This window comes from Symphalangus syndactylus, chromosome 8, assembly GCF_028878055.3.
Source record: "Symphalangus syndactylus isolate Jambi chromosome 8, NHGRI_mSymSyn1-v2.1_pri, whole genome shotgun sequence".
Taxonomy (NCBI): Eukaryota; Metazoa; Chordata; class Mammalia; order Primates; family Hylobatidae; genus Symphalangus; species Symphalangus syndactylus.
The window spans coordinates 28,836,142-28,862,535 of record NC_072430.2 but is presented as its reverse complement, the minus strand read 5'-3'; the positions used below and the strand labels follow the sequence as shown (position 1 = coordinate 28,862,535).

General features: G+C 43.6%; 1 protein-coding gene across 4 annotated transcripts in view; it reads right to left on the bottom strand.

Moving 5' to 3' along the window:
* Positions 1-252: 252 nt before the first annotated feature.
* KCNK10 (potassium two pore domain channel subfamily K member 10) overlaps positions 253-26,394 on the bottom strand; it is a 144,417-nt gene continuing 118,275 nt past the window's right edge. For all 4 annotated transcript variants that reach the window (XM_055288517.2, XM_055288519.2, XM_055288516.2 and 1 more), the window contains exons 5-7: positions 9,541-9,727; positions 3,895-4,037; positions 253-2,074 (exon numbers count right to left, since the gene is read on the bottom strand). In XM_055288517.2, the coding sequence (XP_055144492.1) occupies positions 1,454-2,074; positions 3,895-4,037; positions 9,541-9,727 (951 nt within the window). In that variant the 3' untranslated portion in view covers positions 253-1,453. The remainder of the gene's footprint in view (positions 2,075-3,894; positions 4,038-9,540; positions 9,728-26,394) is intronic.

Sequence of the window (26,394 nt, the reverse complement as noted above, 5' to 3'; positions counted from 1 at the left end):
AGTATGTATTTTCCCCTTTCTGCTACAAACCCGTTTAAAATCATCATGCAACCTATGACTAGCCATTCCCCGACTTTCCTTTACGGGATGTTCTAGCCTCACAGACCAATCATAATTATGATGTGTTAGCTTATCGTTTGCCTGGGAACAATCAGTCTAGGGGTGTTCCAGTTTTAGTGAATGACCGATGTGAGATGTAGAAACAAGCAAGGAGAAGAAGTGACATTTTCAAAATGAAGGAATGCCCAAACATAAAAGCAAAATGAAATATTTTAAATATTTCTAAGTATCAGCGTTAAACGGAATTAATGGCACTCACGCTGCAAGCAATAAAAACATTTCAAGCTTACTGTACAAGGGGTACATTTACTTTTTGTTTGGAGATAGCGAGATTGAATCTTATCACTATGTCTACCCTAAGACACCCAAGGGACAAAAAGCCCTGAGATGGAAAGATGCCATGGTCCTCCTCAGTGTGTCTCAGAAATGCAGGATGTCTACTTTTATAAAAATGTAGGATCAGCTAGACAGAACAGCAAGCCACTGGCATCATGCAAGGCAATTGTTTGGTATTTCTCCCCCTCTTATCAAAACAAGTTATAACCAAAGTACATGGACATTTCCAAATCAGTTTATTGTCACCATTGCACTCACTGAGGAAAATGCATGATTGGCCTTTAACCACGCAGCAGTTGATGTCGCATTTTCACCACTGCTCGCCAGTTCATGTGGACTACCTACCCCTGTGAGAAAGACCAAACTCAGCAGGCTTCTGTCATTGGTTAAGGTGATATCCACAGTGTGATGTGTTTGTGATTTTTTTTCTTTTGTCATGAGAAAAGCAATTGCACCTTTTAATACGTGTGCTCTGATCTGCTTCCAGCATATTCCAGGTGCTCTCAGGTCCCCACAGACATTCATTTGGAGCATAGAAAGACTAGGTATGATGCACTGAATGGTTTGTGTCAAAATTCAAGCTCAGAGCACATGCCAAAATGTCAACTCCAACCCTTGTTACACATAACCAATTCACCCCAATCAGGTCCCCTTCTGCGTGCGCACATATTACTAACGACTCCACTAAAAAGACACACCTGTTTCTTTCAGGAGGCTGGTCTAAGGAATAGCTGCCCTTGTCTACGTGTGTGCCCAGGTAGCACTGCCCAGGGGTACAGCACTGCCACTGAAATGCCCTTAACATGTACGGCCAGAACCGGCTACGTGCACGGACACTCTTGGTGTGTCCTGTGGTTGCTATCTGAAATGAAGTTCTTGTTCTCTGATTCCTTTTGGCAGAGCAAGCTTTCAGTTGTTTATGGCACAGTGAAATATATTCTTCAATGCTATGTAATTTTGGACTAATAAGTCTGTTTAAGGCACGTGTCTCAGTGTGAATATTAAAAACACACACACACACACACAACGCTCAGTCCAAGACCAATGTCCTTCACATTTAGTTTCTGTCTTCAAGTAATGAGTTGTTCTCCAGCTCCCGGTCTTTGGTGTCCGTGGGTATCATTCCGTTCTCCATCTCAGCGTGCTGCTGGATACAGTCCGTCAGCATGGCTGTGCTGGAGTTGTCCGAGTTACACATCTTTTCTGTCTCCTCCTCTTTCTTCTCCTCATCCAGGGAGTAATTCCGGAAGGTCTTGTAGATTTTCTGAACGTCCTCGGGCAAGGTCTTTTTGAGGTCCTTGTTTTTCCTCTTGGTGAGTCTGGAAGTGGACCCGAACTTGTTGATGATGTTGTCCTCGGACGCACCCTGCCCGTGCTTGTTCAGCTGCTCCGGCCCCTTCAGGCGCAGGTTGTTGGGTCGGTTGTTGATGCTCTCCTGAGACGAAGCCTTGAAGCGGCCGGTGTCCAGGGCGGCAAAGACAGAGCGCTTCTCGGGGGACAGCATGTCCAGTGAGTGGGCCCGCTGGTCCAGGCCCAGCCGCCGGCGCTCCATGCTGCGGATGGTGGCCGCCCGCTGCAGCTTATCGTGGATCTCCACGCTGAGCCTTCGCCGTGTCTCCCGGAACTCGGCCGTGACGTTGGCCTTCCATTCCGCCGCATGGGCCTTGATTTCACCCACCTGGCCAAGAGACAGAAGAGCAACAATATGCTGACAAATGCCTCCCTGCTTGGCCTCCCAGCACCCACAGCCCTCGGGTGTCCCCACGGGGAGGCCAGGAAGTGACGCGGCACATGCCCAGGGAGAGGTGCAAATGCTACCTTCTGCCCTAGTACTTCTGCCACCTGGACACCCATCCCTAATTGGCTAGTGAATAAGGTGGCTCAGGGAGACACACGTGGTGGGCAACCCCAAGAAGCCTGAGATTTGGAGACGGTGACTTAAAGAGAGGGGGACGGCATTCTGCAGGAGAGGTTAAAATGTGGAGTTGGACAGGCCTGGCTTCGAGCTCTCTTTTGTCAATTGCATGGCCTCATTCCCCCAACATACACTTGAGTGACCATATATAGCTCACCTGAGACGAGGAAATGCACCTCACTCAGTCCTGGGTACAGCAGATGTTCAGCAGGCCTTCTGCCCTCCCTGCCTTTCTGGTTTTCTATCCGGGCAGCGTGATCAACCTGTTCCAGTTTGCCTGGGGCTGTCCCAGTTTTAAAGCAAAGTCCTGTGTCCTGGGAACTCCCTCAGTCCTGCGAAAACTGGGATGGTTGGCCACCCTATCTGGGCCATGCTACGGTCATGTGCTGTGGGGCTTTCCCTGGTTTAAGAAGATGCTCCAGGGCAGCTGGTAACCCACTTCCCCCGGTCGGGGTGCAGGAAGAGGGCCTGTTCTGCCAAAGCCCACAGAACAGGCCTCCTTAGAGTGGAGTTTTCCCTGAGGATCAGCACCAAATTTCTCGGCTTTTAATGAACAGAGCAGACAGTACAAGTCCCATGCTTCCCTCTGCAAATGAGGAACTCAAATTTGTGCATTCAGGAAAGTCAATATTCATGTTGTTCCCTTCTCTTTCGTTATAGCTGATTTTCAGCAGGTCAGTTAGCTGTCTGGGGAACCAGTCTGGAAATTGCATTGCTTACTTTCCTGGCTTACTTATGTAAACCAGGAAAATTAGCATATGGGCCCAGGAAAATGACATGGGAAATCTCTCCATTCAGCAACTTTCTCCTGGGGCCTTTTATACAGAATGAAGCAAACAGAGGCTGGTCTTCTCTTTATTTCTTTGGTTTTCCTTATCTCCCTTCCTTTCTTTTAGCTCTTTTTTTTTCTCCTTCCTTGGCCTTCCTCCTTTCTTTTCCTCTCTTCCTAAGAGAGCTACATGAATATTTATTTTTTCATCACAAAATTTATCTTTGCTTCTTATGTCTTCCTTTACTTCCCTTCACGTAAAGTTACATGCACGGCTCTGTCCTCAGGGATGTATATTTGTCTCTATGGATGCGACAACCAAGAGGGGATATAAGTGAAAAAGGCCCATTGGGCTCACCTCCCCGTAGCTGGCCACTGTTGCATGATTTCAGTTTCTTACTGAATCGGGAAAGATTCTTGGCGTTCAACTGCCTTTCCGCACAGACCCTGAGACCAGAAGGACAGGCTGCACACCCTCCCACACACTCAGCAGTAGTCTACCTCTCCTGACTATTTATTTTCATTTTCATTTTTTTTAAATCAGCTGTTATTTACTAGTTTTTCCAGGATTTATGGGCTGGTAAACGAATCACCATATTTTCTCACCTGCCAAAAAAAGAATCTAGAAATAACTGTATTCTATTCTCCTTAGCTTTGAAAGAATGATTCAACATGAGGAAGCCTATGACCCGCCCCCCCCACCCCCCCCACACCCGAGCCAGAAACACTCCAGCCCACAGGACAGAGACAGGCAATTCTGGACACAAGCTCATCTGTTCTCAAGACCATTCATAGAGTTAGGAAGGGGTCCTACCTCTTCTTTTGTCTTTTTGGACAGAACCCGTAGCCAATCTCCAATCATACTGAGGACAGCTGCAAAGTAGGCAAGGCCAACAAGGATCCAAAACCACACTAGGGGCTTATACCACTCCCGATAATTGATGCCAGCGTTTCCCCCTGAAAACAACCAAATGTTACTTTAACCGTGATCTAGCATATGGTCTTTGCAGAGAACACATATTCCATTCCATGTAGTGAAGACGTCATCCATCATCGTGTAACACTCAGCTGTTAGGTTTGCTGTGTACAAGGTGGACTGGGGTTAGAGGGCAAGGGGGGTACCCATCCCTTACCCAAAAAAGCCTAACTTGAGGCTTTACTTCCCTCGATTCTTGACCACTAACCTTAATACCAGAAATAAAAAACGCCAGTGGCCAACTTGACCTACTAATGCTCAACCTGAGCGTTGAGGATGAGTGACTCTGAACTACAGGACAACAGATCAGGCCTGGCTGTCATTGTTTTTTCTTACACTTCTCTAAATTTATTTTAATAAAAATCAAATATAATCATATCACCCCCTATGTTTGGAATTCTTGGAACCATTTCCATCTTAAGCAGTCGTACATTTACTAAGAGACAAGTGGCTGTGTGAAAGTAAAATTAGCTTTAATGGCATTACTGGGACTTTGATGCCAGCAATAGTGATTTAATGCTAACTGAGGAATGGTGTTTACATAGCGCTACTCCAAAGGGTCAATTAGGCTGAGTAATTAGAGTCACCATAAACTAGAACTGAAAGGGACCTCTGAGGCCAATCCCTTTATTTTATAAATAAGGATTACAGTAAAAATCCATCAAACCAAACTGGCCAGTTGCCTGATTGCATTGACTGGCTGTTCCATTGAAAGGACCAGTCATTTATTCTGAATAATTAGCCTATTTATTCTAACCTTCCTACAGACACTGCTGGAGGCAGCCATGCAAAACAGGTTGCAAGCCCAACCCACCATCCTAAAGAAGTGAGGAAGCTCCTGGAAATAACGGACATCAGCCTCGATCTCTCTCTGGGAAACGCTGTTGCTTAACGAAGCAGGCAGTGGCCATTTCTAAGACGACAGATACTAGCAATGGATTGGTAACTATGGTATTAGGTGATGAGTGATTACAGACATTCCCACCGGACCAGGGTTGTAACCACATCTAGCACCACTGAGTCCTACGGCAAAGGCAGCTGGGCAAGAAATGTGACCTGTGGCTCCTCTCAACAAGCCCAAACCCAATCAGCAACAAAGCGCAGCAGACCATGAGGCTCGACGGCTGCTGCCACTTCTTAGAGTTAGAATTCTAACTTTCCTGTGCCAAGCCCCCTTCGGTTTGGTCCAGCTGCTTTTGGTTTTTCCTTTCAGACAACTCTCTCCTGCATCATTAGAGCTGTAGGATACGATTTGAGTTCCTGCACCAGTAAGTGGTTCTTGAGGTTCATTTGTTTTCTGTGCTACGCCAGAGAAATCTGTAGCTTTTTTTTTTTTTTTTATACTTTAGGTTTTAGGGTACATGTGCACAATGTGCAGGTTTGTTACATAGGTATCCATGTGCCATGTTGATTTCCTGCACCCATTAACTCGTCATTTAGCATTAGGTATATCTCCTAATGCTGTCCCTCCCCCCTCCCCCCACCCCACAACAGTCCCCAGAGTGTGATGTTCCCCTTCCTGTGTCCATGAGTTCTCATTGTTCAATTCCCACCTATGAGTGAGAACATGCGGTGTTTGGTTTTTTGTCCTTGCGATAGTTTACTGAGAATGATGTTTTCCAGTTTCATCCATGTCCCTACAAAGGACATGAACTCATCATTTTTTATGGCTGCATAGTATTCCATGGTGTATATGTGCCACATTTTCTTAATCCAGTCTATCGTTGTTGGACATTTGGGTTGGTTCCAACTCTTTGCTATTGTGAATAGTGCCGCAATAAACATACGTGTGCATGTGTCTTTATAGCAGCATGATTTATAGTCCTTTGGGTATATACCCAGTAATGGGATGGCTGGGTCAAATGGTATTTCTAGTTCTAGATCCCTGAGGAATCGCCACACTGACTTCCACAATGGTTGAACTAGTTTACAGTCCCACCAACAGTGTAAAAGTGTTCCTGTTTCTCCACATCCTCTCCAGCACCTGTTGTTTCCTGATTTTTTAACGATGGCCATTCTAACTGGTGTGAGATGGTACCTCACTGTGGTTTTGATTTGCATTTCTCTGATGGCCAGTGCTGATGAGCATTTCTTCATGTGTTTTTCGGCTGCATAAATGTCTTCTTTTGAGAAGTGTCTGTTCATGTCCTTTGCCCACTGCCAGAGCAATCAGGCAGGAGAAGGAAATAAAGGGTATTCAATTAGGAAAAGAGGAAGTCAAATTGTCCCTGTTTGCAGATGACATGATTGTATATCTAGAAAACCCCATTGTCTCAGCCCAAAATCTCCTTAAGCTGATTAGCAACTTCAGCAAAGTCTCAGGATACAAAATCAATGTACAAAAATCACAAGCATTCTTGTACACCAATAACAGACAAACAGAGAGCCAAATCATGAGTGAACTCCCATTCACAATTGCTTCAAAGAGAACAAAATATCTAGGAATCCAACTTACAAGGGATGTGAAGGACCTCTTCAAGGAGAACTACAAACCACTGATCAATGAAATATAAGAGGATACAAACAAATGGAAGAACATTCCATGCTCATGGGTTGGAAGAATCAATATCGTGAAAATGGCCATACTGCCCAAGGTAATTTATAGATTCAATGCCATCCCCATCAAGCTACCAATGACTTTCTTCACAGAATTGGAAAAAACTACTTTAAAGTTCATATGGAAATCTGTAGCTTTCTCCTGTGGGCTATCTGGGAGTAAATATTTACCTTTGCAAGTCACTATCACCCAGCAAAGATGGTCACTAGGGTGCGCTAGTGAACAAGGAACAATGCAGCAGGCAGTCAACACCCTTCTAAGTATCCCTTTTGTGAGCTGCTTATCTGGATTCGGAGTTCTGTGTGTGCTCCCAGACAGAGTTGCAAAATACTGTAAGGCTGTCCTAAAGTGAGTCAGCTGCAAAATAAATCAGCAATCAATCCTGCAGGATCAATGTTCTGATTACATTTCTAGTAGAGTTCGTACCATGTCAAATCACAGCAACCATCAACTCTTGTTAATGTATCATTTTCCAATGATTGGGCAACCTTCCCTATCACTTGTAGACTGTTACCAAAAGATAGAGATAAACTTCCAGTCTTTTCAGGCATGCATTCTCCAGATTGGTCTGTGTAAGCTCAGAAAACTGGAGCTTGGAAGGGGTCTGGCCTAATTGCAGTCAGCACTGTGACTTTTAAGAGACCATGGTCTGCAGAAACCTCAGGACAAAGGAAATATGGCTCTGTAATCACTGACAAGTGCAGTAAAACTGTGGATGCCTGGGACTGTGTAGGTTGTGCCCTTACTAGGTAAGTAAAGATAAGGTAAAGTGCTAGTTTGTACTAAGTGCTCAGTCCATGGTAGATAATAAATAATAAAAGCATCATTTAAAAAATCTCACTCCCAGGCCTCTGCTATTTGTGCCTCAGATTAACAGACCGAACTGAGCCATTGGTTAGAGATCTGTGTCTGACACAGGTATCTTATAATAGACAGTCCTCAGGACAGCCCAGTGTTATCCCAGAGAGCTCTAAAGCACCACCCACGGCAGGTTATGCTTTCGATACTTAAAGATGTTTGTGAAATAGTTCAAAATTCCAGCTGCCACTACATGTGTTTGCCTTAGATTGGAACCACCACTGAGTTTTCCCATGGACCAGCTATGGATGATGCTAAGGGATTAACTGGAATACATCTATAACTGTTCCTCTTACTTTTCTCAGTTTCTCTGTGCGGTCTCTCTTCAGAGCTTGAGGGCACTAACTAGACATCCATGGTTGAGCACTGTGCATAAGGGGAAAATGGGTAGAGTCCCAGACTCCAGGCTTTCTGTAAATGATTTTTAGTCATATTGACTAAAAATCAATTTTTAGTTAAAAGCTAAAAAAAACTAAATTTAGTCACTTTGCAATTCTTAGTCCTTAACCAATAAAAAGGAAGGGAAAAAAAACCCTACTATTTCTACAAAGTGGAATTCAGTCTTTGTCTGCCCAATTGGAAGAGCTACAAAACCACTCTGCCAGTTATTTGTATTATAAAATTAACAGGGAGGCACGCGTGCCCCTATTGATGAGCCTTCAGCAATCTCTTCCAGAATTTCCTATTTGCCAGACTCCCAGAGACCAGAACCCATCCTCCTGATGCGCACAGTATTCCATGGAGAAATCAAGACACTGCTGGGATCACATGCCAAACAAGAACAGTCTGGCCAGGTGCAGTGGCTCACACCTGTAATCCCAGCACTTTGGCAGGCCGATAACATGAGCCAAAGAGATCGAGACCAGCCTGGGCAACATGGCTAAATCCCATCTCTATGAAAAATACAAAAAATGAAAATAAAAAATAGCCAGGCATGGTGGCACATGCCTGTAGTCCCAGCTACTCAGGAAGCTGAGGTAGGAGGATCGCTTGAGCCCCAGAGGTCCAAGGCTGCAGTGAGCCATGATCACACCACTGCACTCCAGCCTGGGCAACAGAGTGAGACCCCGCCTCAAAAAAACAAAAAAACAAAAAAAAAACAAAAACAAAAAAAAAACAGTCTGCTTAGGGCTCAGGTCAGGCTGCCACTTCACCAGGAACTGGTAAAGGAAACACACACACACACACACACACACACACACACACACTCCACCCAGACATTTCAAACTTGTGATAGATGATAGAGTTGTTTGATCACAGTGTTCACTTCTTGTAGTAGAAACTGATCACTTGTCTGAACATCTAGAACTATCCTATCAGAAAAAGAGAAGGATGGCCTCTTCCTTCTATCTGTACCTTTCTACCACACTTCTGGGAAACTGTTGCACATATGAAACTAAATCTCATTTCATTTGCAAGTTCCCTGGCCCTAGATGAAATTGATGGTGATTTTTTTTCACTTCCTTAAACATAGCTCATCCACATTTATTTTTACAAGGAAGACTATTGCTTATATATACACTCCTGCATAATCCATGAGCTTATATTCCCTCTGGGCAGTTCTCAGCTCCCCATAGTCACCAAAGTCCTCAGCTTTGTATCTGGGCATGCCCAGGACAACCGTTTGCAGAGATGATGGCTCTCACCTGGGAGTCAGGAAGCTGAACCTGCAGGTCACTGCAGACCAAATTCTATGCTAATCTCGTCTGAGTTTCCTATGTGCCACTTCCTAGCACAGCCTTTATCATTGGATTAGAGAGGTTTAATCCAATTCAGAAGTCCAAGATTCAATGAGAAATTCACTTTAGTCTTGCATAATTCGTGTGACAGTAAGGGAAATAAGCATCCTGAGAAGGAAAGGGTTGGCTTTCTTTTCGTAGCAGAAAAAACCTATGGTGTTTATATTACATAGGACTAGGGATTTGAAATGAGCCTCTTCACAGCAGTAGTGACACTGAGTCATCTTCATTTGCTTCTCCCGCAACATCTTTTATCGATTGCGAAAAGCACAGCCAACAGATTATTTTTCCCGCCAGAGCCCCAGTGCCTGGCATGCCCAGGGTGCTTACCTGCCACAAAATCACCAAAGCCCACCGTGGTCAGAGTGACCACCACAAAGTAAATGGACTCCAAGGCCGTCCAGCCCTCGATGTACTTAAAGATGACAGCAGGGATCGTCACAAACACAATGCAGCCGGCCAAGATGAACAGGATGGTTGAGATGACCCGGATCTTCGTCTGACTCACTTGCTTTTTCTAGAAAGAGCAAAGGAGAAAGATAGGCAAGTCAGCGGCATCACCCTGGATTCAGGATATAGATGCACAGAAAAAGGTACTGTGTCAGTGACTTTTAACCTTTCTCTGGTCATTGGCTGCTTGGAGGAAATTTGATGAAAGCTGTGAACTCTTTCCTAGAAAAGTGCATTCAGAAGTTTCCAAGTGGTCTAGGAGGTTCTCAGGCTCCCTGAAGCCTGTTCGTGGACACCAGGCCAAACAAACAAACAAAAAATCCTGCTTAGCCGATGCTTTGAATGTTTCTTGCATAGTTCCATGACTGCAGCCCAAATAGTGATTCTAACTTCTCACTGGTGCAAATATAACGATTTCCCAAAAAGGGCCTGCTGCCATTTGTCATGTAGTATTACTGATCCACCATTCGTGAGAATGAGTTTGGAGCTCTTTCCACAATGGTGGTGATGGATTTGCACCGTTTGCCTTGTGTCAAACAGAATATGCTGGAAAAAAAATTATCTGAGTCAGGCCAAAATGTTTGGATGAAACAGAAAACACAGTCATCCCCATCTTCACTTGTGACCGTCTCCAGCCAAGTATTTGTGTGTTTCTTCACCCCCACATTTTCCCTGCTGAGGCTGTACATTTATAACACACTTTTGTTTTAAAACACACCTGTCTGAGCTGGTGCTGTGATCATCATGTGTGTTGACTGTATTACTCACAAGAGACAGGATAGGAGTTAGCATAACAGGGTCCCCGTCTAAATGGGTAGTAGGATGACAATTAGATAGACTTAATGATCTGTGGTGAAATCTCCTTTGGGGCTTTGAAATTTTTATACAACTCTGCAAACAAATCTCATCTCATGCCAGCTCCTGAAGGAGTCAGTTGTTGGGTCATTAAAAAAAAAGCATCTAGAATGGAAATTAGACTGATACTGGGGCAAAGGAATCAAACCAATGGAGTCCAGGAACAGGACTGGTAGCATCGGTCGTATTCTCTTTGGATGTGCTGAAGGCGACACTGGAATTGACTCTAAGCTGAAAAATCCTCACAACTCTCAGAATTGGTGCTGGAGACTGTCATCAGGAGGCCCTGGTATCATATACTAGCATAAATATATGAACGATGTGTTTAACACCAGAATGTATGGCCTTTCTACATTGCCTAGATGAATTTTCTGCAAACGTACACCACGTTTGGGGCAATCAATATAAGAAATCGGTACCATGAGACCTGCATCCTCTTCATCGCACCAAGCACAGAGAGACCTTTGCTTTATATAGTTCATTTTACACATGCAAAACAGAAGCCAAGAGGGGTTAAGGGACTTGCATAAAATGATGCTACTAATTAGCCGAGATTAGAATTCTGATGTAATTAATTCTCAGTCCAGTGCTTAACAATGGAAACAGCTTTTCAAGTAATTCAACAATTCACCAGCCCAAAGAAAGTTGTCAAACAAAGTTGTCTGCACCTAACAAAAGAAATCAGACTAACTCCTGCTGAAAATGGGCAGTCCTCTGTCCCTTCTGTGAAGGAAGACTGAGAATAAAAAATGGTCACTGGGTGATCTGTCCAGGAAAAGCTAAAGAAATGCCATCCTTCCTTGTAAAAAGGAGGTACTTTTCTAACTCCTAAGAAGGCATCTGGTATATAAAATGGGAACAGGGAAAAATAATTTGATCTAATTATCCTAATCTCCTCAGAGAAGCCATCTGAAAAAAAAATACAATTTATTGATATTGTTAAAACTATATATGAAAATATCGACTTTTTCACACATGAAAGTGTCATAACAAGATAAATTACCTGAAAACTGCAGGGAAAGTTTTGTCCATTTCATAAATATCCATGTTGGATATTACAGGAGGATTTTGTGAAGGCAGGTAAGCCCCTCTGAGAATCCAGGAACTTACTTTAATTAGCCTAGTTTTGTTTGCAGAAATGTACGAAAAGTTCAAAGCCCAAAAGGAGATTTCGCCAAAGATCATTAAGTCAATCTAATTGCTGGCAATGGGAGTACCATTCCTCCTCAAATATTCCTCCTCAAATGCATAGTGAAATTAAAGTGAATTAAATGTTTGTGAGATGCTTGTTAAGTCATAAATTAAGATGTGAATGTAATTGCAATCTAAATGAGGTTGAGGTTGGCAAAAGAGGACTGCAAGTACGTAGGAAGCTGGAGACGTTCCTGGACTTCAGGAGATGGGCAGGAGGGAAGATGGGGAAGGACAGGGGTGGATTTGTTTGACGGCAGACAAGGAAGTGTATGACAAAGGCTAGATCGTGGCATCTTAATTGCATCATCTACTGGAGACTTTATCAGCAAGGTAAACATTTCACCACTACTCATTGCCCAGGCTAACAAGTGTGTTCCTGGGCTGCTTCTCCTAGACATCCAAGGGTAATGCTCAGAGAATGTTTGGAGCATTTAATTATCAGGGTATTTCAGGGACTTAAGAAATGCATGTCTTGCATGTGTATGTGTGTGTAGGTGTAGGAAAATATGTGTAGACCCATACTTTGCTATAAAAAGAAGTGCTGTGGGCGTAAGGTTTTAGCAATATCTGTTATTCTGGATACCCATGTTTTTGCTGCCCTCTAGGTATTTAAAAAAAAAAAAAAAGTTGCCTTAATTGAACATTTTAAACTGCAGCTTTCACAATGGAATCACAAACCATCTCATGTGCCGTGTGGTGATCTTCAGTTTTCTTATCCCCATTAGCCCTGTAACTGTTCACTGCTGCTGAAAAACCATAGTAGTGTTTAAGAGCACAGAGTCTAGGGAAAGACTGCCTGAGACACATCCCATCCCCACTGCTAAATAGCTGAGTGACCTTAGGCAAGTTTCTCAACCTTTCTGTGCATTATTTTCCTCTATAAAATGGAGATAAGAAACCCCACCTTATCGGATTGTTTGGAAAATTAAACAAGTGTGCAAACACTTAGCACAATGCCTGGTTAATATTCAATGCTTGTTAACAGGCCATTTTAATGTAAATGCTCAAATTTTTCCTTAGACATAGAGAGTCCCAGGTTTAATGCTTCTCTTTGCCACTGAGGAATGTTCCCTCATATGTGGCTTAAGATAATCTTTGTTTAGCTTCAGGAGGTCACTGCTGGTTGTCCTTTCCTGGATATATTGTATACCTCATTGTCAATGACAAAAAATGTCCTCATTCTCCTTTGGTTCCTCTTGCCAACTCTGGTTTGAGCTCTCAGACAGTCTCAGCTCACAATCATGGAAGCTTTTTTATTTGCCTTCCAATTAATTCCACCCTACTTCCAAAACCCCAGGCTCAGCCACCTCCCCATCCCATTTTTCATCATCCTTCAGAAACTGCCAAGAATTGCAGATAACGTTTGTGATGTCAGGAACCAGCTGCAGAGGGATTCTGAGAGGCACAAACCTCACTCTCCCTGCCTCCATGCCACATCCCCCTGCCACTTACAGAATGGAGCCGTGTTTCCACGGTGGGGTTGCTAGGCAAAATTGCATTGCTTACTTACCAGTAAGCAGAGCCACTAGCAGAAAGCTCTGTGAGAGCCCATATCTAACTGAGCTAATGTGTCCTTAGTCTAACAAAACTGTTATCAGGGAAGAGATGGTCTGATATGATATTTGGGTAGAACTGATAGGATGGTTGTGTACTTCTGTCTGAATCATGTTTTCACACTTTGTTGATTGGTTAGACTAGAGCACATGTTCTTCCCTTCTCTTTACACAAACAGTATTTTGCAAAACTATCTCCCGTATCCGATTGATACAAACTATAGGAATTTTTGAAGTACTCAAAACCCATCTCCTGTAGAGTTCATTTAGTTGTTAAAATTATATGTTCAATTGTTCCAAAGACCAAGTAAGCTTCGTAAACAGGAGGAGAGGGAGCCAGTTCTAAGAGCTCTCTTTTGAGAGAGGGATGTATGGACTGACAATTCGGGAAGTGTTTACTTGTTTCAGGCCTCAGAGGGCTAAGCCACATGTCCAGTTCTCATTAAGCATAATTCTCTGCCTGTTTTTGTTTACTTCCACAATGCTATTTTGGAGAGCATGTATATTTCCATTCATCTGTGGGCTATTTTTTCATTTAATTTTTACCCCCTCTTTAATCCCCATTGTTTGCATCTTTATGTAATTTCTTAGAATTCTGAGATTAACAATGCAGATTGTTTTGTCTGGCTGGGAAATTATTTATTCATTGTGATTTCTAGCCAGGATGTCGGGGATTTTACTCAAGAATAAAGACACTGCAGTAAAAATCCTAAGACAGAAGCTAAACATGCAGAGCTCAGTTTACAGCTTGGTTTGGTTTGTTGAAATGCAAACACATCACCATAGTAATACATCTGAACTGAGGATAATTTCTCAAAACGGAAAGATAATGGGAACTGCCTAGTAAGAGGACTGACTTCATTTTCTTATAACATGTTTTCTTCCAAGATTTATTTTAGAAGGTTCAGTTATAACTAATAATTTCAACACCACAATGAATGGCCTTGTGACACCAGCAATTCTATAAACTATGAGTAGAGCTTTTAAACACTCCTTGCCTAAAATCTCCATGGCAGAGATGCTGTAAGCACACACAGTGAGAATAGTGAAGTGGAACCTTCAAGAAGCCTATTGAAAATGTCCCACTCAAAAGCTGAATACACAAATGGATCATATCTACACACACACAAAAAAAGTTTATATCCAGCTTCTGACTCTGAGTCATGTTGCATGACACCTATGACAGACTGGCCAGTTCAGTACTTTGCTGGTTTCACTATGCAAAGTTCTTGAAAAAGATGTTGGTATATATGGGTAAATTGTTTTTATCACTAGACTACCAATATAGGTGCATCTGGGATGGAAAAAAATAAAATTCACAAATAATAAAAACTCAGGCCAGGCGTGGTGGCTCACGCCTGTAATCCCAGCTCTTCGGGAGGCTGAGGTCGGGAGTTCAAGACCTGCCTGGCCAACATGGGGAAACCCCATCTCTACTGAAAAATACAAAAATTAGCTGGGCATGGTGGCAGATGCCTGTAATCCCAGCTACTTAGGAGGCTGAGGCAGGGAGAATCACTTGAACCCGGGAGGCAGAGGTTGCAGTGAGCCAAGACTGCACCACTGCACTACAGCCTGGGCAACAGAGACAGACTCCAACTAAAAAAAAAAAAAAATCAACTGTTCCACTGCAGGAAGACTTTAATTAAAATTTTCAAAAGCCTTCTATTCTAAAAAACTGGTGGCTGTTAACATTTGAAGATAATATGCTATTGGAACACAAGATTTGGCATTTAATTCATCCTGCACATAATTATTTAAAACCTTTATATGTCAGGGACCATTCTAGTTGCAAGGGACACGGCAGTTTGAGGGAAGGAGGTATGGAAGGAAGGAAGAAACGGAAGGAGGGAAGGAGGGAAGGGAGAGAGAGAGAGAGAGAGAGAGAAGAAAGGGGAAAAAAAGAAAAGTTCCTTCCTCTGCACACAAAGTACAGCAGGAAGATCTGAGCCTTTGGCTGAAAAAGTCTTTGTGGCACTGTCCATGGTGCCCCACCCTGGTAGATATTGAAGGCAAAGCTTAGTACCTAATGACACCTAGGTGACCAAATATATCACCTGGGAGAGAAGAAAGGAAAGAATAACATTCCGGTAGCTCTGGCATGTGGAATATAAAAGAATGCCAACTGTAATGGACGATCTTTAAATCTTTGTTAGGCATTCGGAAGATATGTCTCAGAGGCAGGAATAACTCATAAGCGATCACACCACATGTAGAAAACATCCAGACAAATCCTTAACTGAGAATGGGACACCTGCTGATGAGTCACACCAACTGAGTAACTCCTGACAATCCCAAAAGATGCTCCTCCCAGCTGCTCACCTATCCAAATTCTAAATTTATCCTACTCAGATTTCAGCGGCATGATGAACAATGCCTCCATCTCAAATGGCCTCTCCACCATCACAAACAGAAGCATACAATAATACTACAGTAACAGTGCAACAGACAGCTAAAAGGTAGACTCACTCTTCTTCCACTGGCTAACAAGGTGTAAGGTCACAGTTCCGTGGCTAAGCAGTGACAGGAGTGAAGGCACAAGACCCCTCTAATAGGATAAATGCTCATTTTCCACCCCAGTGCTTCTTTCCTTGTATAGGGAGCTCCACCTGCTGTAATACACATGGCCACTCAACTCTTATTCTGACCCAGAAACTGTTACCCCAGCCCCTTCCTCTCCCCTTCCTTTTGGGAGTTACCCCTTGTGATCGCCTATCTAATTCTGAGGTTGTATTAGGAAACTCATCTTTCCACAGATATAAGACATATTCTTCAGTATAAAGGGAATATAGTAATGTTAGGTTTTAATTTATCATCTCCTTTGTCTTATTTTATTTTATTTTATTTTTGAGGCAGAGTCTCACTTTGTCGCCCAGGCTAGAGTGCAGTGGCGCAAACTCAGCTCACTGCAACCTCCGCCTCCCAGGTTCAAGCGATTCTCCTGCCTCAGCCTCCCAAGTAGCTGAGATTATAGGAGTGCACTACCACGCCCGGCTAATTTTTGTATTTTTAGTAGAGATGGGGTTTCGCCATGTTGGCCAGGCTGGTCTTGAACTCCTGACCTCAAGTGATCCACCCGCCTCGGCCTGCCAAAGTGCTGGGATTACAGGAGTGAGCCACCGTGCCCGGGCCATGATTTTTTATTTTAGCAGAAAGCTCAGTGATTATTCCATTATGAAGGGGGAAAGAGGTGAAATCCTCTGGTGTTCAGCAAGCTGTCCTCAAGGGAAGGTGAGTTCCCTTCTTTAGCTTCTGAATGTTCACCCGGAAGGAAGACATGTTGTAAAAGCAGAAACGTAGGGTGAGATTACAGTGGGTTTCCTGCTAAGGGTGCTCTGCTAAAAGAAGAGTGGATTGGGACAGCCATTAAGGAACCCTGAACCCTGGCTAGAGCTGTCTGGGAAGGACAAGAACCTGGAACAGCAGCCGGGGCAAGGGGAGAGCAGTGTCAGGGTTCTCATGTAGCCGTAAAACAGACTAGGTCAGTAAAACACCCCTTGCCTTGCTGGCTCCTCTAGGAACACTTTACTCTTTCTCGTCCTTCCCACCCATCTCTTAGTTATGCAGCTGTTCCCTGGAACAAGTATCCAAGAGCACCCAGAACACGTAAAAGAGAAGAAGGTTGTAATATGACCCCTATCCCCACTCCCATGAGTAGCCCAGAGGCTACTAGACAGAACTATCTATAGGCCCAGGAATAAAGGTAAGTGACAAACAGGCATGCATTTTCTGTGACCTTATTTATCTTGCCTGTTAGAAGATTTGAAGACAGGCTTCAAGGTCAGACAGATTTAGGTCAACACCTATACAAATGCCTGGGTGTTGCTGGGTAAGCAGTAAACAACCCCCTTCCCAATAGACAGTTTCTTTCTTTTTTTTTCTTTCTTTTCTTTCTTTCTTTTTTCTTTTCTTTCTTTTCTTCTTTCTTTCTTTTTCTTTTCTTTCTTTCCTTCTTTCTTTCTTCCTTTCTTTCTCTCTTTCCATATTTCTTTTTTTTTTTTTTTTTTTTTTGAGACGGAGTCTCGCTCTGTCGCCCAGGCTGGAGTGCAGTGGCGCAATCTCGGCTCACTGCAAGCTCCGCCTCCCGGGTTCACACCATTCTCCTGCCTCAGCCTCTCCGAGTAGCTGGGACTACAGGCGCCTGCCACCACGCCCGGCTAATTTTTTGTATTTTTAGTAGAGACGGGGTTTCACCGTGGTCTCGATCTGCTGACCTTGTGATCCACCAGCCTCGGCCTCCCAAAGTGCTGGGATTACAAGCGTGAGCCACCGCGCCCGGCCTCTTTCCATATTTCTTTATCTCTCTATCTTTCTTTCCTTCCTTCCTTCCTTCCTTCCTTCTTTCCTTCCTTCCTTCTTTTTTTTGACAAATATCTTTAATGTAAGCACCTAGGGATGCTTGTCCATATAAAACTATAAATAAAAATAAAATAAGCATTAAGAAATCTTACAGAGAAAGGTGTGTGAACTAGAAGAGAAAAAGGCAACGAGAAGCAAACAAAATTAGAAAATCTTTAAGAAGGTTAATTTAAGAGCATAACTGAGAAAAAAACATTGGGGTATAGACAGAAGAGATAGAACAATAGTTTGAGGGATCTAGAATTTTTCTGGAGGCATACAAGAAGGCTTCCCAGCTACGTGTGTACCTAATTGTTTCAGAGATAAAAAGAAAATGGAGAGAAGGGAGAAAGGGATATGCATGAACTTTCTAGTTAGACTAGGAATGAGAAGTTAGATAAGAAGGAAATACAGCTTTATAGAAAGTCATGCAGAAATAAGCCCTACACTGGAAAGGCCTGCGTTGAGGGAACTGGACAGAAGCACCTACCAATGAGAAAATTCCTTTAGCATATTTTTCAAGCTATGAATGAAGCTGAACTCTATAACTCTTCTATTCCTTTTTTCAATCAGTATTTATGGCGTACCTACTCTCTGTCAGATAGTGAGCTAACTTCACTGGTGAGTAAAACAAAACGGCCCCCAGTCTCACAGAGCTAGTAGGAGTTGAGACAAGCATTAAACAATTATTCAAGGAAATAATTAATCACAGCTTGTGATAAATCAGACGTGTTGTGAAGGGGAAAGAACTCACGGAGTGAGAGAGTGTAAAAGGAACCTCATGGCACTGTGGAACTGTTTGCCTATCACAGTCTCCATATCTACTGCCCATACCTCAAGATTCCCTCTTCGTAGTAAAGGGAGTTGTTGCAAATGACCCAAAACAGAGGATTAGTGATGGAGGGAAATAACCCTGCAAGGAGGCTAGGGAGGTGCCAATGAACTTGGACTTCACATACATTGGCTGTTTTCTACTCCTGCCAAAGTTTCCATTGGAGCCCTCATGGCAGAATCACCCAGGGCAAGAACCTTGACATCCTAGGGGACATGATCTCATCTAAGTTTTATACAAATGCCTCCAGGAAATGCCAGGCTCCAATTGTGTGTTGTGGACAAATAAATGCATACATGATTCATTTGCTTATTCATCTATCATTCATTTATGATTATTAAAGAGGAGCATTGCTCTTTCACTTGATTAGAATGGATTTGCTTAGAAGGATGACACTGGGCGGGGCACAGTGGCTCACGCCTGTAATCCCAGCACTTTGGGAGGCCAAGAGGTGGGTGGATCACTTGAGGTCAGGAGTTCAAGACCAGTCTGGCCAATATGGTGAAACCCCATCTCTACTAAAAACACAAAAATCAGCCAGATGTGGTGGCAGGTACCTGTAATCCCAGCTACTTGGGAGGCTGAGGCAGGGGAATCGCTTGAACCCGGGAGGCAGAGCTTACAGTGAGCCAAGATCATGTGACTGCACTCCAGCCTGGGCAACAGAGTGAGACTCCCTCTCAAAAAAGAAAAAAAAAAAAAAAAAAATAGAAGGACTACACTGAAGCCTATTTTGATTGCTGAACATGCATAATAAATGTCCTGGCTTTTAATTAGTATATTTTTTCCTCTTAAAAGAATTAAGTTATATGCAAACTCTTTCATGGAGCTAAATGTAATGAATAAAGTAGACTATTACCTTTCATGAAGAGACTGGGCTGTTTAGCTATGCAAATGAAAGCAGATGTAGGCATCCCAAGACTGTGACTCCAGGGACACATGCTCCATAAGATAAAGTAGTCAACAGTGCCCCACCCTTTGGTAGGGTTGCATCTCTGTAGATACTATTTCCTTTACAAGAGTATTCTCTCTAAAATGCAGTTCTAGATTACATCGCTCCTGCAAAGTGTTTAGCAGAGATATGTATGAACAGTTTGAACAGTTCTTCTCAGAGGACCAGAAACTGAGAATCTAAAAGCAACAAAAGAAGATCTCCAGACCTCCTGATGTTCACCCCATGTTAGGAAAAAGATTAGAAAATGGAATTGGACCAACCCTGGTGATGCTCAGCCTCTGGTGTATGGTAAATGATTATCAATGATCCTGCCGTAGGTCACCCAAGCCACTCCACTATCACGCTGTGACCAAACAGAGCTAATGTGATCACAGGGCATGTCCACGTCAGAGGATCCTCGTCATTCTTTTTGTCCACCAATAATTTGAACATCCTTCTTTAGTTTGGTGAAAGACAGAGACCTCCTCCCAGTATAGAAGCTGCAATGTACCACCTACTGACTTTCCCAGCCTCTCCTGCTATGAGGAGACAAGCACGTGACCCAGGCTTTCCCAGCCATAAAGACATAATTCAGACTTTGAACCACAGCCATGCGGATGTAACAGGGTTAAACCTTGAAGTAGTCATCTGAGAGTCCTCTGTCCTCTGTCCTCCTCTTTCGTCTCACTGGCACCCCCACTCCCCAGACCATTCTGAAAAGAGGTGTGGAGATTCTCAGAGGGAGACTTACAAAACCGCTTTCTCCTCTTCCAGACAGTAGGCAAGACCGGGTTAGGAACACAGACAGAGAGAAGGCGGAATGGCCACTCAGCCTGGAGCAAAAGTACAGTAGGAGGGATGAGATCTTCCTAGGGTCTTCTGGGTGGTGGCGGGGGAGAGAGGGGGAAGCAAAACATCCAGTCTGGAGGCCAAGAGGAAGAGATTAGATGCAGAGCTTTCTGCTGGTGATTCATCACCTGTGCACAGCCCACCTCGCAATGATTCACCACCTGTGCACAGCCCACCTCTCAAGAGTCCTGGATCCTCCTAGGTCCTCTGACAGAGGGTGAGGGACTGGAACCCTGAGTAGGGTGGGTATGGAAGGTAAACCTTGCCCTTAATCAAGGTGGAAGTGAAAGCATCAGTGGGGAGCTTCCATGGGAGGTGGGGTGGCAGGCAGGAGCAGACGTATCTTGGATGTTATATAAAGAAACAGGTACCCTGTGAAAGCCATTCCAGGGATGGTGGTACCAATGCTGGTAGTATGCCCCACTCCAGGAGCAGTCACAAGGATGGTTCTAGCAGCAGCATCCCTGTATATGCCCAGGCGGACACAACAGTGGCTTCTTCCAGGACCAGTTCCATGGTGTGATTTGGTCATTGTTTTTAACAAGGTACCTTCCAAGTTTGGGTTTCCAACCATCCCAAGGATTTGGTATCTATCCAATATCCTTTTTAAAATTATTTTCATTTTTGTTTAAATTAGCCATAGTTTCTCTCATTTTGAGCTAAGCTGCCTGCCTGCAACAGCTACTCCTGGAGGGCAGGGCAAGCTGGCTTCAGCCACCTCGAGGCAGGTCAAGGACACAGCCCAACTGGACATCCTGGAACAGGCCTGGAATTCTCGGCTCCAAGAACAGCCAGAACTGTAAGCAGATGTGATGTAACTGCTATGGGTAATATGTCTCTGACATTCCTAAATCTTAAAAGTCTTGTTAAAATCTACAGCTGGTGTCAGCTGCAGTTTGGAAGGTGTTGTATCTATTCCTGAGAATCTAGTGTTACTGGGGAGAGTAGTGTCCATCTCCATCAGCTCCAGGACAGCAGGACAGTAGCACTCCCCCTTCTGAGGCAGAAGGATCTGTCACCTGCAGAAGGTGGGTAGCAAAACTGTCATGAACGATCAGTGGTTAGAGCAGAGGTCAGCAATCCAGAAGGAGCTGATGGAGTAACACAGGGAAGGCACAGGCTGTGGCCAGGACATGATGACAACCCCTGCCAGTACCAGAGGGCAGGGAAACTTGGACAGGCTAGGTAGCAGGTGGGAGGGGTACTGTGGGGCCAATGGAGCACCAGGCACTGGGGCCAAATGTAGATGCAGAGAAAACACTCAGAAATACAATTATCAACGTGTTAATGGTGGATTTCTTGGACAAAGGATATTTACATGATTTTACTTTTTTCTTTGTACTCCTCTGCATTTTCCAAGGCCTCTACAGTGCCCATGTATTCTCCTTGTAGTCTTCGTAATGAAAGAAAAAGGAAAAAGGGGAGAGATGGGAGAGAGTGAGAGGGAGAGGGCTAAGGAGAAGAGAAGGGAAGGAGAAAACGAGCAACATGCTCATGAATATGGCGGTGGTTCCCTCGGGAAATAACAGCACGGTGCCCCTGAAAATCATTCACTTGGTCTTTCTTCCTTTAGGAAAAGGAGTGACAACCCTTCCTTGGAGGGAAAACTAAAAGAGAAAAGGAGGAAGAGATAATCCCCATGGTAACGTAAGAGGGATGGACCTTGTCTGAGCCTTCAGGATCTCAGGAATGTTTGCCAAAGGTGGCAGTGGAAGAGCTGTAAGGACCTGGCCATGATCCAGTTCAAGAAATGCATCCTGCCTGCCGCCTCATGCTGCCTCCTCCTCCTCCTCCAGAATACGTCAACCCATTTCTGAGGAAACTGTCAGGGACCCCTACCCTCCAATTTCCCCCAACTCCCCCCTACCCCCGCTGCAGGCAGGTAGTTGCTGACCCCTCTCTCTTGCTGTAGTAGCAGTTAGTTTGCAGTTCTGGAGAGACTGGATGGTTTACTGGTGCCCCAATACTGCTCCATTTCATACTTCGGTGCCTTTTCAAGATTTGATTTTTTTAGAACCATTTTAGCTTCACAGCAAAATTGAGAGAAAGGTACAGAGATCTCCCATATAGCCCCCACCCCAAACAGGCGCAGCCTTCCCCGCTATCAACATCCCATGCCAGAGTAGTGCACTGGTTACAAGTGATGAGCCTATACTGACAATATCACCCAGAATCCATAGTATACATTAGGGTTCACTCTTGGTGCTGTACATTCTATGGGTTTGGACAAACGTCTGATGACATGTATCCACCATTATAGTATCATACACAATAATTTCCCTAGCCTAAAAATCCTCTCTGCTCCACCGATTCATCCCTCTCTTCCCCCAAGCTCCTGGCAATCATGGATCTTTGTAACTGTCTCCATAGTTTTGCCTTTTCTAGAATGTCATGTAGTTGGAATCATACTGCATGTAGCCTTTTCAGACTGGCTTCTTCCACACAGCAATATGCATTTAGCCTTCCTCCACATCTCATGGCTTCATAGCTCATTTCTTTTTAGCTTCTGTGCCCTTTTAAGGGCTGTTCCATCTGCTAGGATGTTCTTCCCACTTTTTAATGCTTCTTGGACTCCTGTTCATTCCTCACACACCATTCTGACATTACCTCTTGCGGGAAGCCCTCTCCAGTTCTTGCTCTCTGCTGTCCATGTTCCTTCACCCTTGCATGGTCCCCTGTCCATAGAGCTGCTCAACCTGCATCATTGTCTGTCCATCCATCTGTGTGTCTCCCTATTACATAGTGTGCTCCTTCATCTCAGTGTCCTAAGTGCCCGGCACAGTGCATTTTTCTTTTCTTTTCTTTTCTTCTTTTTTTTTTTTTTTTTGAGATGGAGTCTTACTCTGTCGCCCAGGCTGGAGTGCAATGGCATGATCTCGGCTCACTGCAACCTCTGCCTCCTGGGTTCAAGTGATTCTCCTGCCTCAGCCTCCCAAGTAGCTGGGACTACAGGCATGCACCACCATGCCCAGCTAATTTTTGTATTTTTAGTAAGATGGAGTTTCACTATGTTGGCCAGGATGGTCTCAATCTCTTGACCTCATGATCCGCCCACATTGGCCTCACAAAGTACTGGGATTATAGGCATAAGCCACCACGCCCGGCCCATAGTGCATTTTTCTACTGCTGCCTCCTCTATTTTAGCACCTTGAGAAAATATGAGAGTATTGTTTAAGGCAAATATTCTATAAAAACAATAAAATCATTCATCCAGCAAGAGATAAACTGACAGGATGTTATAATTTGGAATGCTAGTAAAGGTACATAACATAGAAAGGTATAGTCAGATGGATGTACACACACATGTGCATATAATAAATATTTGTGGAATAGAACTGAATATTAATAGCATGGGAAATACATCAAGGGAAGAGGCTTAACTATTGGAAAATGGCCATTTTCACAAGAAGAGAAATTAAATATGTAAATTCTTGAAAGTTACATGGGAGCTCCCTGGAAGCTCTGTTTATATCCCTGTTTAGATTACAGCACCCTAGGAGGTGGTCTCTAAACTTGTTAGGGTGTTTGTGGTTGTCAAAACTGGAGGGGCACGTTTGGCATGTATTGGGAGGAGGTCAAAGACGTTCAGATGTCCTGCAATACAACAATCAGTGCCACAAATCACAGAACCATCCCACATTTAGCATGAGTTTTGAATGTCCCGGTGAGAAAAACTCATGTCTACAATTATCTGAGCCAAGAACCTAACTCCCTTTTACATGTGAAGACACACACACAAATTGTTTGCATCTTTTCAAAGTTGACCAAATTTTATAAGAATCTGACTTTAATGTAAATAGATTAGCTGGAACCTTGCTGAGAGTTGTTCTCTGTTTTGGAAAACCACACCACTGGAGAAAAAGTCCTTTGTGACATCTTAGTCATCAACACAACATACCTGAACCAATCTGCATTTGGAGATATTGCATTCTACATATAGATGCCAAGACTCACTGCTTCAGCAGGTCTCCTAGGGTTTCATAACAGAGCACCTATTATTGAAACATTACTTTCCATTTATTTCTCCTTTATATTATATCTAGAAAATTTGCATTGAATTTTTCAAAATTACCTGTATTGGCAAGGTGCACTGTCTCTGAAATTCATTTCAATGTAGTAAAGAAGTATTCATAAATATATGCTATAAAAGGATATTGGATATTACAGGGTTCAGAACCACTGGGTAAAGGTAAATTGTATACTGTATTTAAGAAGATTGACTTGATAAGTCTGTAGAATTACACTTCTAAGTATAGCCTGATGAGGTAAAAGTGTCTGTGCATATGAATACCATTGGCAATAAGCATTATCAGGGAGCAGCTCCCCTACAGACCCATCTTTTATTCAAAATAATTGTACTTCAAAGACTAAGAACTTTTTTTCCCATTGCCATCTATTTGCATACAATACTAGTTTCGATTTCAAGGTCACTCTCTTTTTTCTTTTTTCTTTTTTTTTTTTTTTTTTGAGACAGATTCTCACTTTGTCGCCCAGGCTGGAGTGCAGTGGTGCAATTTCGGCTCACTGCAAGCTCCGCCTCCCAGGTTCACGCCATTCTCCTGCCTCAGCTTCCCAAGCGGCTGGGACTACAGGCGCCCGCCATCACGCCTGGCTAATTTTCTTGTATTTTTTAGAGGAGACGGGGTTTCACCGTGTTAGCCAGGATGGTCTCGATCTCCTGACCTCATGATCCGCCCACTTCGGCCTCCCAAAGTGCTGAGATTACAGGCGTGAGCCACCGCGCCGGCCCAAGGTCACTCTATCTTTTTTTAGATGGGGATTGTGCAGGATTAGGAGAGTAGGAGGGATAGGGGATGTCTCACTATGCTGCCCAAGCTGGGCTGATCCTCCAGCCTCAGCCTCTCAAGTAACTGGGACCTAGTCCAGCTTCAAGGTCATTTTCTCTATCAAGATGTATAAGGCTATGTCTAGCAATGTTCATTCATTGATTCATCAAGTACGGATTAAGTGCTCTCTGGCTTCCAGGCCCTGTGCTAGCACCTGAAGATGCAGTGGTAAACAGGCAGATGGGACCCGATCTCACACAGCTCATAGGCTGATGGGGATGCCCCGCATCAATACAGTGAGATGAATGTTATTCTAGGGGTCCACAAGATGCTATTGCGGGGGAGTGTTGACCTCATTTAGAAGTCAGGAAGAGCTCCCCAAGGAACTGACATTTGAGCTGAGACCAGGAGGAGGGTACAGACATTGTTTGAAACACCATAAATATCACATGCAAAAGTCTGGAGATGAAAGAATGTGGCACATTCAGTGCAAACGCAGAGGTCCACTGACTTTCCCGTGGTGAAGCAGAGATTTCTCCCCAAACACGATCATCAAGGCTCTTACTTTAGGAAATATTAACTATGACAAACTTTTAACATTTTGACCCATATAATCTTTTCAGAAAATTTGGTTGGTGGGCTCCTTTATTTCCCTAAAAATAGAAAATAATTTGAATTCAAGACATTTCTAGAAATATCATTAAAGGCACATGATCATTTTTTAAAAATAGAAAGGAGAAGGGAAGCAAATGTGTGCTCATCTTCTAGACAGGGGACAATCCCATCAACTCTTAAACTCTTCCAATAGTGGCTCACGGAAGCAGGTGTCACATATTTATACAGCCATCTGGACAGGTCCTCTTCTTCCTCTTCCTTGGGGAAAAGGTTGATAAGCCTCCAAAGGGTAGATAAAAGAGAGAGACACCTAATATAAATACGGAGTTAAAGGGCTCAGGACAATTGAGGCTTTCTGAAGAGCAGCAGAGTCAAGAAGCATATAGCAATGTCAGGAAAAGGATGCCAGAAAGAAAGTGGTAATAACACTGCAAGAACACCATATGGCATTTACATGTCATGTACTGCATTTTAAATGTTGATACTTGCTTTTTTTTTGTTAGCTCTGGTGCCAACTCTGTTATAGTACATAGCAAAATTTATTTTTTAAAAATAATCACATGGAAGTTCTCTGTAATCTATTCTTCAAATTGTAGATAAATTCCCTTTTATTTTAACCACATGGTATCTATTCCTGATTCTAATTGCTCAAGCTAATCTGCAAAAATAGTTTAGAATGAGAAGGGACAGTCCTGACAACTGAGACGAGATGCCCGATACACTCATTTGTGACTACTCAAGAGTGAGAGGTGACCTGGGGGTGGGGAGTGGATAGGC